The 14,164-nt window shown below is 32.8% G+C and overlaps 1 protein-coding gene across 1 annotated transcript in view; it reads right to left on the reverse strand.

Moving 5' to 3' along the window:
• Positions 1-1,210: 1,210 nt before the first annotated feature.
• The window catches only part of LOC111047581 (RNA-binding protein 25), a 30,288-nt gene continuing 17,334 nt past the window's right edge, over positions 1,211-14,164 (reverse strand). Inside the window, exons 10-18 of the mRNA XM_022333369.2 lie at positions 13,788-14,029; positions 12,067-12,355; positions 8,071-8,237; positions 7,167-7,320; positions 5,640-5,997; positions 5,044-5,181; positions 3,978-4,141; positions 3,220-3,366; positions 1,211-1,712 (exon numbers count right to left, since the gene is read on the reverse strand). Coding sequence (XP_022189061.2) covers positions 1,620-1,712; positions 3,220-3,366; positions 3,978-4,141; positions 5,044-5,181; positions 5,640-5,997; positions 7,167-7,320; positions 8,071-8,237; positions 12,067-12,355; positions 13,788-14,029 — 1,752 coding nt within the window. The 3' untranslated portion in view covers positions 1,211-1,619. The remainder of the gene's footprint in view (positions 1,713-3,219; positions 3,367-3,977; positions 4,142-5,043; positions 5,182-5,639; positions 5,998-7,166; positions 7,321-8,070; positions 8,238-12,066; positions 12,356-13,787; positions 14,030-14,164) is intronic.

Raw genomic sequence — 14,164 nt, forward strand, 5'->3', positions numbered from 1 at the left:
AAGTATTACTTTGCGTACACCAGATTTGCAGCATGACAACGCAAAATAGTTAGTAGGTTATATGGAGCACCAGTGCAGGAAAATCAAAATTAAGTTGGTAACACTGACTGTGGTCCACGTTATAATATGGCAGTGGAGAACGGCGTTGCCTTGCCATTATGTGCCTTTATTAATTTTATTTCTACATTGTCAAAAACAGATTTGGCTTCATTGTGGAGCTAGGAAAGGATAGTACTACCTACTTTGTCGAACGATAGACAAGGATAGCAACATCAAAGTTTATCATAAAATCTGTCATTATAACGTGGACCTCACTATAGTCATTTCAATGCTCACATAAGATAAACCCCCTTCAAGCAGTCAGATTAATTTTCAATTGAATTACTAATCATTATAATTTAATTATTATTATTCAATTTTAAAGTAAAAAAGGTTTTATTAATAATAAAATTAAACAGAAAAACATTTGATGGATTTCAGGGAATTTTACCCATAATTACCCACTTTTCATATTCAATGGTAATTGTAGGAAAAATTTAATGTGAAATACATGCGCAAAGTTAGTTTGCTGCACTCAAGAAACCATTATTACGTAGAGGGCGGAATGGTTTCTTGAGAGCGGAATGGTTTCTTGAGAGCAGCAGACGAACTTTGCGCACGTATTTCATATTACATTTTTCCTACAGTTACCATTGAATATGAAAAGTGGTTGATTATGTGTAAAATGATGGCTGAAATCCATCAAATGTTTGTATAATTTTGTTACTAATAACAACTTTAATTTATTTAAATTAAAAATTAAATTAATCCAATTAATTTGAAAATTTAAATAATTTTGAGTAAATCTGAATTTCTAAATAATTTTTCAACCAATCAATTTATGAATGAAAAAATATTATTTGAAATAATGAATAATTAATAATATTCAAAATGTATAATTCAATGAGTTCTCATTTTTTTTATTTGAAAATCAGAAAAAATATAGGTAGAACAAATTCGCATTCAAAATACACGCCAACAATGTCAACAGCTGATTGGGATGGCTGCAAGATAATAAGCAAAGTATTAAGAGTACGCAAAGTAATACTTTGCGCACTAGTGCGGAAAAGTGATTCTTTGTGTTCTGTAATAAGTGCAGGAATGGTCACTTTTCAAGGTAACTGTAGGAAAAATAGTATCTACAAAAAAAGGAAGAAAAAATATAATGAAAAACTCATAAATATTTAATTTTAATTTATCGATGGTATCAATTGAATAAAAAAAAATAGCAGAGTTGAGCTAGAGCCAGTAATTCTATGTTCAAGATAATCAATCAATCAAATCTAATCAATCAATGATTCAATCTAATGAAAAAGATGGCATCAAAGAGCACAAAGTGTTGCTTGTGCAATTTCTTTTCTATATTTCATAAAAGTCATTATTAAACACAAACAGTCGAAAACTAAGCTAGAATGATGATAATAGTCTGGTACTGATTAAATACAAATCGATGACCATTGTGGTCAAAATTAAACGTAATTCCATCAATAGTTGATGAAAATTGAAGTTGCATTCGCACTTCTCACAGCTTGATGTTCTACTTATCTATTTACATATAATACACTAACACTAGAAAGTTATCACTTCACAAGTCCCAATTTTTTTGCTTCAATTTCATAAATTAATAGTCTCCACATTTTCACAACAAACACTTCAGCTTCTTCGTCAAGCACCTGCAACAAAAGCATACATGAATCATTGTGGTTATCATGCATTCCTACAGATCAGTATCAATGAAAGTGACCGGTACAATGAGAATATTATTACCAATAGTTTCGAATAGGACTGTTCATACTCGCTCGGCCGTGCTGAGTGGGAATAGACCAATCAGAACTCATGGAAATTATATTTTCACGGCGCCGGTAACTTACACCGATGATATGTTGGAATCAGCTTTTGTAGTAGTTCAGCTTTTGAACCTACAGTTCAACTTAGGTAATGAATTGAATTTTCAAGAATTTAGAGTAGTAATGAAGTACCTCATGAAGTAGAAATACTGTAGCAATTTTTCATTAAAACTATCACGTGAGAATTCTTAGATAATCCACCAGCTCTAGGTGCATTGTAAAGTTAAAATAATAAATAAAAAATTGTGATTATTTTATTGTAAGTTAAAGCTTTGTGAGTTGCAAACCGACGCGGGATCAAGGCAGGAAATGGGAGCGATATGATTATATCTAACTGACTTTGAAATCTTCACAGATTCATCCAACATTTGTGCGCACATGGCTTAAATATTAGAAAAAGTACTTAATACAATTTGCAATAAGCTAGGACAAATTCGCAAGGTATAGAATATTTAGTAAAACAAGAAGCAAAAGGATAATCTAAATAAAGGATGAATTACAATTATTATAGAAAACTCTGAATTACATGAATAGCAGTTAACATTTTAGAGTTGACAACACCAGATTTGGGAATTTTTTTTATAAAAATGTTCAATATTCTCAAAATATCAATTCTAGTGGAATTTATTCAATTTTCAATTCGAGCTATTCAACAAAAATTATTTTCAAAAATTATTAATCTAACATCACATGAATCGATACTTTGAGAAATTTAGAATTTTATTTGATCATCACTGCCTTGAAAAACTGAAGATCAAAATTGTATAATCCATTTGCTAACTATTTTGAAATGACCTGTTCACAAAATTTCAACGTTAATAATTTATAGGTATAAATTTTATTCTAAGTTAGCATAGAATAAATTATATTTATTTGATGACATGGTGAAGTTTGGACAGTAATGGCCACTCTAATACTCAACAATTGACTTTAAATAAGTAGAGGTTGATAGTGCTATCTTCCATGTGACATTGTTGAATACTGTATTAGTTCACAAGAAGTGTCATTTATTTATATGATCTACTATAGTCCGAGAGATATTACTTTCAACATGAAGTGGGAAAACCAGTTTCTCCTTGCACAGTTTGTAGCATAGACAGAGAGGTGAGTGGAGCAGTGGAGTGAGCATGCTGCGCACAATATTGGATGCTGACACAAAAGTGGGAAGAATGCTGTTAGATATTGCGAGTGATTAGTTAGATTAGTGAAGGAAAGAGTAACGGGCCTTTCTGTCTTCGAGTGAGAACCGTGTTAAAAGTAATATCTCTCGGACTATTATAGTGCTACTTGATATGTTTAATGATGACATTTTGATGAAAAATTAATGTCTGACCATTTGAACGTCGTCTAGAATGCCCTGCGGCGCACTGCCAGCCAGCACCTTCGAACAAATAAAATCAACCAGAGTCGGCTCCGGCTCTCCTATGTACTCAATTATCTTCTTATTAATCCAAGGTCTTATTCTCCTTTCCATCAATTGCTGGAAACAAAAACATAACTTCAATGAAAATATGATCCCATACTTGATGACAGGATTTTTCAAGAATATTATAAACACGAGAAACACGATTTTGTGCACTGCCTTGTCGATTGGACTGCATGTATAGCATAATATAAACTAATAACAGTATAGTAGCTAATAGTTATAGTATAAATAACAATATAATACTAAATAGAAAACTATAATAGCATGGTAAAGTTTTCTAAAAACATTGTACGATACCAAAAACTCACATAATTATAGTTTATAATAACTAACATTATTTTCTTCATTATTAGCTCACGATCTGACCAAAATATTTTAAGTTTCATGTACTCAACTTCTTGTAAGTTCAAGATTACACCAAAATCTTGTAAGCTCCATGTTTTCTAGTACTGTTACTTAAATCTATATCAATATTGAGTGATGATGTATGAATAATTAGAACAAGGATCTAATAAATTTGAAAATTAAAAGAAAAGGAATTCCAAGCAACAATACATTGAAATGGACTTGTTCTCTCCATAATACAAGTAAAATAGAAAATGCTAAATTAACTGATGAACGATGTACAATATATAATGAGGAATATCTGATATCAACCAACTCACATTATCTACAGCTGCCCAATCCAGTTGGAACGCGAAAAGCGCGTTTTTAGCCGTTGGTATTTTATCTATCAATGTTTTTATATGTTTTCTCTTTTCTTCCTGAGATTTAGCCGAGTCTTCCTTCTTCACATCATCTTTGACCTTCTTCTTGTCTTCCGAATAATCTAGAAAAAACATAATAACAGTAATAATGTGATCAAAAAATTATCTTGACAGAAGACTTTGTTAACAAATTATAATTGTTTTAACCAATTTAGAGATTAAATGATTTACTCTCGAATGAAAAAATACTCTTAAAAGGAGACTATGTCAACAAATTCAAATTGTTTGCAACCAAATTTTCTTCTCTCTTGTTTCTTTTGTCATCATAAAAATTAAATTAAGAAAACGTTTGAGAGTAAGTGAGCGTAAGAGTGCTTTTAGCATCAAGAAGCTGAAAACATAGCAGTTTACCAAATATAAGAGAATATTCCATATAGAAAAGAAAAAAGAATCACGAGTACTGCATTTATTACTCATTACTAATATCGTAATTAATTTCATATGTTAAAAGAGTACAGTATCTAAATCAATACGCAGACTATAATGTGCAGCAAAATATATCATTTTCTAAGATCAATAAATGATTCAAACTTTTAATACAATATAATCCGAATTAGACATACACTATGAGATACTGACATTAGATGAAAATATAATCAGTGTTTATATTATAAGTGTTTATTTATTTGTCATAAATTTTATTTCGTACAATGTATTTTTCATTTCTATGATTATGGATGTATATTTCAATTATTATTGTATTATCAATTGGAAATATTTTCTAGTGATTTTGTATTTTGTATTTTAGCGAAATAAAGTTTCTTTCTAAATAACTGCTGAGAATTTACTTCAGTAAGCATCTGGGAGTAACGACATTGGCTTTGCCACCCATGTAGTGAAGGTACAACATTTTGGTCGCGAAAATAATATTTCCACGCATCTGAAACGGACCTGCTATCGACAGAAGACAACTAATGGCTAATTAGTAAATCTGAGTGTAACATTAGATAATAATAATAATCACCTAGCGGAACAAGTTTTCGTTTCTTTCCTCCCAAATTATTGTCCTCATCATCATCAGTATTGAACACTTCTTTAACGTCCAATTTCTTCTTCTTCTTGTCCTTATCTTTATCGGCATTTGGCGAGGTCCATGTTTTACCTGAAACAAATAAAATATTTTTGAAATAGGGAATTAAATATAATACTATAAAATATTGAAATAGGGAATTAAATATAATACTATAAAAATGTATACATGCATAATTTGTATATTTCAATGGAGTGTTCAACTGAAACAACAATAATAAATAATGTTTTTTTAGTTATTTAAACTTATGTTGTTAGTTGTTTAAGAGGTAAGAAATGAAATAATAATGTAGGTGGGATTTATATTGAGCTTCACGTTTTTTCATGGCCGAAGTTGCTAGTCAGATTAAGGCATTAGTGAAAAAAATGCTCCTATCTTTCACTGCAAGGTAAACATTAAATACAGCCTTTCTATTCTATTTTATTCATTTGTCAGCTATTTCTATTCTATTTTATTCATTTGTCAGCTATTGTGGTACACAAGGGTACACAATGAACATGGAATTGTGAGCTACTCGTTTTAGTAGTTACCAGGTTTAGGTTCGTGGTGATGATGATGGTGATGGTGGTGATGGGGCTCGGGCGAGGCGGGCGGGGGCGAGTGGTCCCCAGGGGAGGGGGGCGAGTTGGAGGGCGAGTGATTCGTCAACAATGTGCGTTCAGCTTCGGCCTGTGCCTCGGCCAACAGTGCAGCTCGCCGTTTTAGCTCCATCAGCTCTTCGGCTTCGCGTTCCTTCTCCAGAGCTTCGCGTTCTCTCTCAGCCTCGCGCTCTCGTTCGCGCTCCTTCTCGCGCTCGCGTTCCTTCTCCTTCTCGCGCGCCTTTGCCTGCTCCAGGTTCACGTCGATCACCAGTTTCGGCTTGTACAGCTCTTCTCGTTCTTGCAGCACCTGAATCAACCAGTAAACGTGTTCAAATCGCATACACTTCTCATTTGGGTGATGGTATTTCGGGATAAATGAGTAAATTATCAATCTCCTTGAAAAATTAATACGTGTTTCCAAATTTATTCTGATGGAATATGAATGCTATTTCATTCTTCTGTTAGAATAGGGGCCAGGCCATACGAGGCGTTTATTCAGTCGGCACAACAGGATTGGAAGCTCTCCGATTGGCTGATTGGGTTGCCGTAACAAGTGAGCTTTCAGTCCAGCCAACCGAAGAGTATCCTGTCCTGTCGCCTAAGAAACTGCCGCCATTTGTGGCTTGACCCCAAGTATTTTGTTAGCGGCAAGTAAGAAGGTGTGAGATATGTAAGTATTCAGTCAATGTAAGGTATGATTACGATTATGATTTGCTCGAAGACTGTTTCTATGTTATAACTCCTTTTATGAGTTACTAATTATTGTGTAAACTGTAAAACAGTCTATACAACTCACGTTTCAGAAAATAAATTCAGGTTCGATCTCACGGAAAAAGTTCACTAACCCAATATTTCTGTAGTGACACAATATTCCCAAATATTACTTCTAATTTTCTAACATTATAACTACTCTGGTACATATTATGTTAATTTCTGTACTGTGATTTACGTAGCTCCACAAGTTTTTCTTTTTCCTCTTGTCAAATAATTCCTTGATAACAAATGACTGGAAGCTTTACAATTAGAAGAAAATAATTTCATCAACTATTCTATTATCATATTATGCCTAGTTATATTTTTACTTGCCTGAGAGTCAATATGTAAGTATTCCATTTGGGTTTATTTAAAAGTATTCCATTCTATTTACGTCATGTGAGCCTATTATTATTATTTTATTCGAAGACGCGTATTATGTTTGTGGAATATCAGAATCTTTTCTCAAGATACTGGAGACTCAATATAAATTGATATAAAAATTTCAATAATATGTAAAAGCTCACAGGAGAATGAAATGCTGATTTAGGTTACAATCACTAATATTCAATCATTGATATATATACTTGATACTCGTACGTTTCATGTGACCTAATCATTATATGATTGGTCATTCAAGAGTAACACCAAGAAAATTAAGAATGATTGATTAATCAGCTTCCAACAAATACGAGCTTTTCAAATCCAAACTCAACTACTTACCTTGGCATATTCAGTTTCTGGATCGGCTGACTCATTGCTCGTGTAGATCTTCAACCGTAGCTCCTCAAGTTCTTCTTTTTCTTTTTGTCTATCTCTGGCGTCACTCTCCATTTCTTTCGCTCTTTCTTCTAGCCTCTTCTGTAGTTCTCTACCCCTGAGAACAGTAATTTCAAAATAAGTTAAATCTTAAAAAAATCACTTGATAATATTTTTAACACTAGTGATACCCCAACGAACGAGTGAATCTTCAATTTTCTCTATTCCGTCTTATTAGGCCCAGTTTGATAGTGAGCGTTAATATGCTAGTCTCTTAGTAAAATTGATAAGATTTTCTATCAAATCTCACCAGAATAGGTTTGCAATACAGATCGAATCCATGGGCTTTCGTTTTTCAGAATTCTTACTAATATTTCACTAGATGTTCCAAGATTCAGTTTATAACCTACCAGTGTTTCAACATGGTATCTGTAGTTTGACCAATATATAAGACACGAAGCAGTGTTTAACAGAAATTTCAAAATTAATAAGTTTAAAGACCTGTGAAGGTTTTATATCAAAACACAAAAGTAGATTAGCCTATATCAAAACACAAAAAGTAGATTACACCGTTCCAAGAACAAATTCATTTCATAAGACTTCCTCTTCTGTAAAAACTTAAAAAAAAACAAAAAGAACAATTCAATTACCTGCACTGCTCTCAAACAATATTCTAGTTGCACCAACAACTCAAATAAGTTTATTTCAATTAGAAAATCAACAATTATTACATCAAAATCAGTTTTGGATTGGAATAAAACAATATAGATAACATCGGTTTACTCCATAAAAGAGCTACATAATCCCAAATATATTTAGTAAAAATGTTCTATTATATATACATTAGAAAATATCAAAATTCACTCACTTGTAGAATTTGATGTCATCCCTCTCATCATCATAGTCTTCGAGAAATTCTTTCAAACGCTTTGCTTCCCGTTCACGTTCATCTTCCTTCAACCGTTTCTTCTCTTTCTCTCTTGCCAGTTCTTTTGCTTTGTGCCTTTCTCTGCTCTCCCAGGTTCGAAGTCGTTCCTTTAACACAAAAAACAGTAGTTTGATTCGATTTTTCAATTATATATTTCATCAATTCTATTATATGTTAATACTCTCACAAAAAACGACTTTATTGATACTATGATTCCACATGGGTAATGATTAAAGGGATATTAGCCTTCTTAGCAATTTAGCTAAAATTGTTGAGAAACTAATAAAAGTAAGACTAATAATTTTTTTATGCAAGTACGATATAATAGAGAAATGTCAATTTGGGTTTCAAAGTAATAAAAGTACAGATGATGCGTTATTTTGTTTCATAAATGAGATAAAAGACAATTTAAATAACAAAAATAAAACCATGTCAATATTTCTAGACCTATCTAAAGCATTCGACGACACGATACCACTCTTCATAAAATTACACAAAATGGGATTTAGGGGAATTACTTTATATTTATTTAGATGCTACTTACAAGATAGATCCCAAATTTTAACCTTAAATTCACAAAAAAAGCACACTAAATCTAACATCGTATGACTTACCGCAAGGAACGGTCCGGTCCTATCAGCTGTTTTATTCTTAATATAATATGTCAATGACCTATTAAAATTGAAATTAAAAAATGGAAGGATTGTGTCATTTGCCGATGATACGGCTATAATCTTATCCAGTGCTGACTGGTTAAGCTTGTTTAGTGATGCCGAAAGTGATATAATGATAATAAAGCAATGGCTTGACTTAAGGGAACCGAGAACCATGGTTTTCATGAAAAAATTCAATTTTCAGTTTTTGCTGTTTTTGGATACTTTGAATGTTTGTGTACATGGAACTACCAACCTCATGCATGGAAAAATTTTTTCACTACAAAAAATATTTTTGATAACAGCTGCAACCTGTCAAATTCGCCGGTTCTCCATGCATCTTGTGTTTCCTTCTTGTAAAAAAATGTTTGCATGATTTTTCTCTGTGAATTTTGTGAAATTTGTTATATTTTTATTGTAATAAGTACTTCGATACTTGATATAATAGTCGATAGAGTATCGATCATATCAATCTAGTTTTTCAGTTAGCAAACGTAAACAAAGCTACAAACTGAACCTGTGCGTGCTAATCGGTAGATCAAAATCGCGATATTAGTGAGTTTTTTGAAGTTTTATTCCTTTTTGTCATAATGCCAAAAAGTAAGAAAGTATTCAAAAAAAGAAAAGGTATTGGTGGACGTGGAAGGAAAAATGAAGAAGATTCAGGCGAAACAGTTGATAGGGAAGTGCAAGACAGCATTGATAGGTTATCCCAGCACGATTCATCTGTTGCCAGCTGCAGTAGTGCATCAGAGAAAAAACTTTCTATTTCTCGTTATAATGAAATTGAACATTCTTCTTCAAATTTTGTGAATGAAGGTAATATAATAGTAGATTTAAGTTACTTTCCGAACTAATTACTAAGAGTGCCAAATGTAAATATTGTAGTGTTGAGGACAGTCTATCATTTTTTGAAGACACATCTGTAAGATTAGGATTAGCTTCTAAATTAGTAATAAAATGTAAAAATTGCAATTCTAACGAATCATAAGAACATCTACAAAAACAGACAAGGGCTATGAAAATAATTTGAGGTTGTTTATGCAATGAGAGCATTGGGAAGGGACAAGCGTCAGGCGACACATTCTGTGCTGTCATGAATTTACCTAGTCCACCACAAAAATTTCAGCACTGACAACTATTTTGGGGACGCAACAAAAGAAGCTGCTACTGATCAATGAAAAATGCTGTACAAAGCAGTTGAGATAGAAGAAAGTCGAGATTTGACTGTAGCAATAGATGGGAGCTGGCAAAAGAGAGGTTTCAAAAGTAAGAATGGTGTTGTGTCTGCTACTACAATAACTTCAGGAAAGTAATAGATGTTGAAATTCTCAGCAAATATTGTCCAACATGTAAAAGTGATGAAGATCGAGAGAGACATTCAAGGACTGGTCAATGCTCTTCAAATTATTCTGGTGTTAGTGGAGGAATGGAGGTTGCAGGAGCTGTAGCAATTTTCAAAGATCAGAAGCCTTGTATGATGTAAGATATACAAAATACCTGGGGGATGGAGACAGCAAAGGCTTCAAGAAAGTGGTTGAATCTGCTCCATACGGCATGACAACAGTTGAAAAATTAGAATGTATAGGTCATATACAGAAGAATGGGTACTCGTCTGAGAAAACTGCGTCAAGAATTAAAAAATGGCAGGATTGTGTCATTTGCCGATGATACGGCTATAATGTTATCCAGTGCTGACTGGTTAAGCTTGTTTAGTGATGCCGAAAGTGATATAATGATAATAAAGCAATGGCTTGACTTAAACACCATGAGTTTAAATGTATATAAAACAAAATGTATAACGTTTTCACCAAATTCCCCTGGACAATAATTTTAAATAAAAACTGCACTTCAATTGCTCTGACCGCTCAAAATGTAATTGCCCAGAAATACAAAAATCCAAAATATCTTGGAGTAATAATTGATGAAAACTTGAATTGGCAACCTCATATATCATGTTTATGTGAAAAACTCAAATATATATCATATAAATTCTATAAACTCAAAAAAATATTGAACATCAAAAACTTGAAAACTGTATATCATGCTTCAGTACAATATGGGGTAGTCATATCGGGTGCAGCATTTGATGTACACCTGAACAACCTTTTTATTGTCCAAAAAAATATTATTAAAACCATTTTGAATAAACAGAGATTATACCCCACTTATCTAATTTTCCAGGAATTTGAAGTATTTACAGTTAGACAACTCTACGTTAAAACTTTACTTAAATACTTATTAAAAAATAAAAGCAAATTTCCTAAATTAAATAAACATGTCTACAACTTCAGACCAAATGTAATAGAAAAATTCCAAATTTATACTATAAAGTTAACTTTCATTAGAAGAAGATTGATTTACACAAGCAGCAAATTAATAAATGCAATACCTTTTGATTTGAATGATGAAATATCAAAGAAGAGCATAACGGAGTGGATTAAAGGTAAATATTTCTTCACTTTGAACCTAGCACTGTGAATTTTTTTCTGTTTCAGTTTTCAGTTTAGAATTTCTCTGAATTCTGAACTTTTATAAAATTTTAATACAAGTGTGAATTATTCTACTTTGGACCACATTTTTGAAAAATATTGATTTAAAGTATATTTTGTCTATCTACTTTTGTTATAAATCCTTTTCGTTTCAATTTATAGTTATTTTATGAATTTTTTTAAGCAACTCTCACCAGCGGGCAAAGAGTTATCTTTTTGCTGGTGATGCCTAGAAACTTTATAATTTTTTTCTTCTCTCATGTATATGCATGTATATGTAATTGTGTTATGAACTTTTTATTTTTATTTTTGCTCGTGTATGTATGTGTATGAGTAAATTATTGTTTGTTTTCTTTTTGGCAATAAATGAATTTGAATTTGAGAAAAAAATTGAATTTGATACAGTAAAATTAAGAAATTCAATAAAATAAAGATATGAAATGAGAATTAAGCAATAAAAATAATTTCAGGAAGAATGAAAATTGATCGGACCAACAATAGTTCTACTATTTATAGGTATTATGACAGTCCAACTTGATCCTCTAATCTATATAAATTATTGAAATTTTTCTTACTGTGATTTCTAGAAATATAATACTGAAAAACTAACTATTATGGTTCATGTTATGATTATATTCTATTATACTATGATTCATGAATTGAGACACAGCAATCCTTTTGAAGAATGAAATTGAAAAATTGTTTAGAACATTGAGAATTAATTGCTAATAGATTTTGACAGACTGCTATTTTGTTGAAAAATATTTGAAGAATGGTGTTTGCTTTCTAACCTGATAAGCCGCTTCCTTCTCACGAGCCTTCCTCTCTTGTTTTCTTTTATCTTTGAGTTCTTCTTCCTCCTCCTTTTCTCGTTGCAGATCTCGTTCCGATTTTCGTTCATCCCTTTCTCTGTCTCTATCACGCTCTCTTTCTCGGATGTCTCTTTCACGCTCCCTCTCTCGTTCGCGCTCACGTTCTCTCTCTCTTTCGCGCTCCTTTTCTCTTTCTCTCTCCCTTTCGCGCTCCTTCTCCCTTTCTCTCTCACGTTCCTTCTCCCTTTCACGCTCTCTCGTTCTAGATCTGCAATGAAATAAGATCATCAACAACAGGAAATGCGTGAATGAATCGATCAAATCATCTGAGAACAAACTTATTGTTTGTTTATAAACAACCAAAGTTTGTAAATATTTTATAAAAACATTTGTTTTACGAATCTGTAGACTCTTAACATTTGACAACACTCCATCAAAATTTATTCCACACATTATAATAGAAAAGAAAGGAAGTAAAAAAATGATAACTGTAAATAATAATGATTCCATATAAATTCTGGTCTCTCTTATGAATCCTTCATAATTTACAGATAGATTACTTTTGACCTGAATTTCTAGGATCAACGTTTTTATTAATCCTTTTTCAATGGAATTTGTTATTAAAAGAAGCTTCAACAGATTAGGTTCCCAATTGAACAAATATGATTAGTTTTGAGTAATTATTCAAATTATCATGATAAATATAGTCTTAATACTGGGATAGCAGCTCTGTGCTACATTTCACTCACCATTATCAGATGCTAGTGAATGAATCAATTTCAACACTTCTTCAACGACATAGCAGTCTAATTTTATGTAAATGATTACCAAAGACGGACATCTTGAGCATATTAATGGTCAGAAAGCGCTCAACCTCGTGAGTAGTAGGTCCAGTACTTATTCAGCTCATCGTATTCAATTACTAGACTCAAGGAAAGTCACCACAGCCTCATGCCCAAAATTTTCCTATTTCTACCATAGTCTAATAGAAATAGTTATATCCATCTTCAACACTCAATTCGTGAGCACTCAACGTTCCAAAGCGCTCCACCACGTTACCACGTTAATAGTGTTTACTGTAGAGTTGATATACTACTGATTAGCAACTAATAATATACGGTACTTAATAAATATTACTCAAGTATTTTTTGCAGCAATTTATTATAAGACAGGTATGACGTTGAATATGTGTTAAATTGATTCTTAACTATCAGCTGTGAATGAATTGATGAAGAAAGTTACGAGTCAAGAATGGATTTTTGACCGAACGCAGTGAGGTCTATGTTTCAACTTGGATTTTCTTTCGTCTGCATGTATGTAACGCATTTACGGCCAAACGCATTGATAGAATTCTATGAGAATTGACAGGAATATTCCTTTTTCAACTGCGCGTCGATGTATACACAAGTTTTTTTTTTAATTTTGCGTTCTAAGGATAATATAAAGATGAAATGAATTCCTCCATATTCCGATATCACTATAAATATATAATTTATCATCTCTGATATATAAATATAATCTATTACTCTGAAAATAGAATTAATCAGACTAAAGAATTATTCATAATCAATCAGCTAAGTGGCTCATTCATTATTGCATGCATTACACACTGATGTCTGGAAAAGCCGGTGAACAGGTGACTCCACATACTTGCGGAAGAGAAAACTGCATGAGGTCTACTGTTCACAGAGCTACTTTACCTGGAGTGTGAACGGTGCCTTGTCTTGTGATGCCGGCGCTCGGGCGAAACACTGCCAACGCTACTCCGACTGCTCGGAGACCGCACCCTCTCCCTCTCTCTGTCTCTGTCCCTCTCACGATCCCTTTCTCGCTCTCTCTCCCTCTCCCTGTCACGCCCGTTGGTAGCCGGCGAGTCCTCCCGCCGCTCCCTCCGCACTTCCTCCCTCCGTTTCCGTTCCTGTTCTTTTTCTTCTTCCTGCTTCTAAACAGAGAGACAAACACGGCGTGAATCACACCATTGCCAACTGGACAACTCCATTCCTTATAACTGGATGACACAGATTCCGATAACATGCCGGGAGACATTCTAAGGGTGATGAGAACTAATTCTGATTAT

Source organism: Nilaparvata lugens, chromosome 3, assembly GCF_014356525.2.
Source record: "Nilaparvata lugens isolate BPH chromosome 3, ASM1435652v1, whole genome shotgun sequence".
Lineage (NCBI taxonomy): Eukaryota > Metazoa > Arthropoda > Insecta > Hemiptera > Delphacidae > Nilaparvata > Nilaparvata lugens.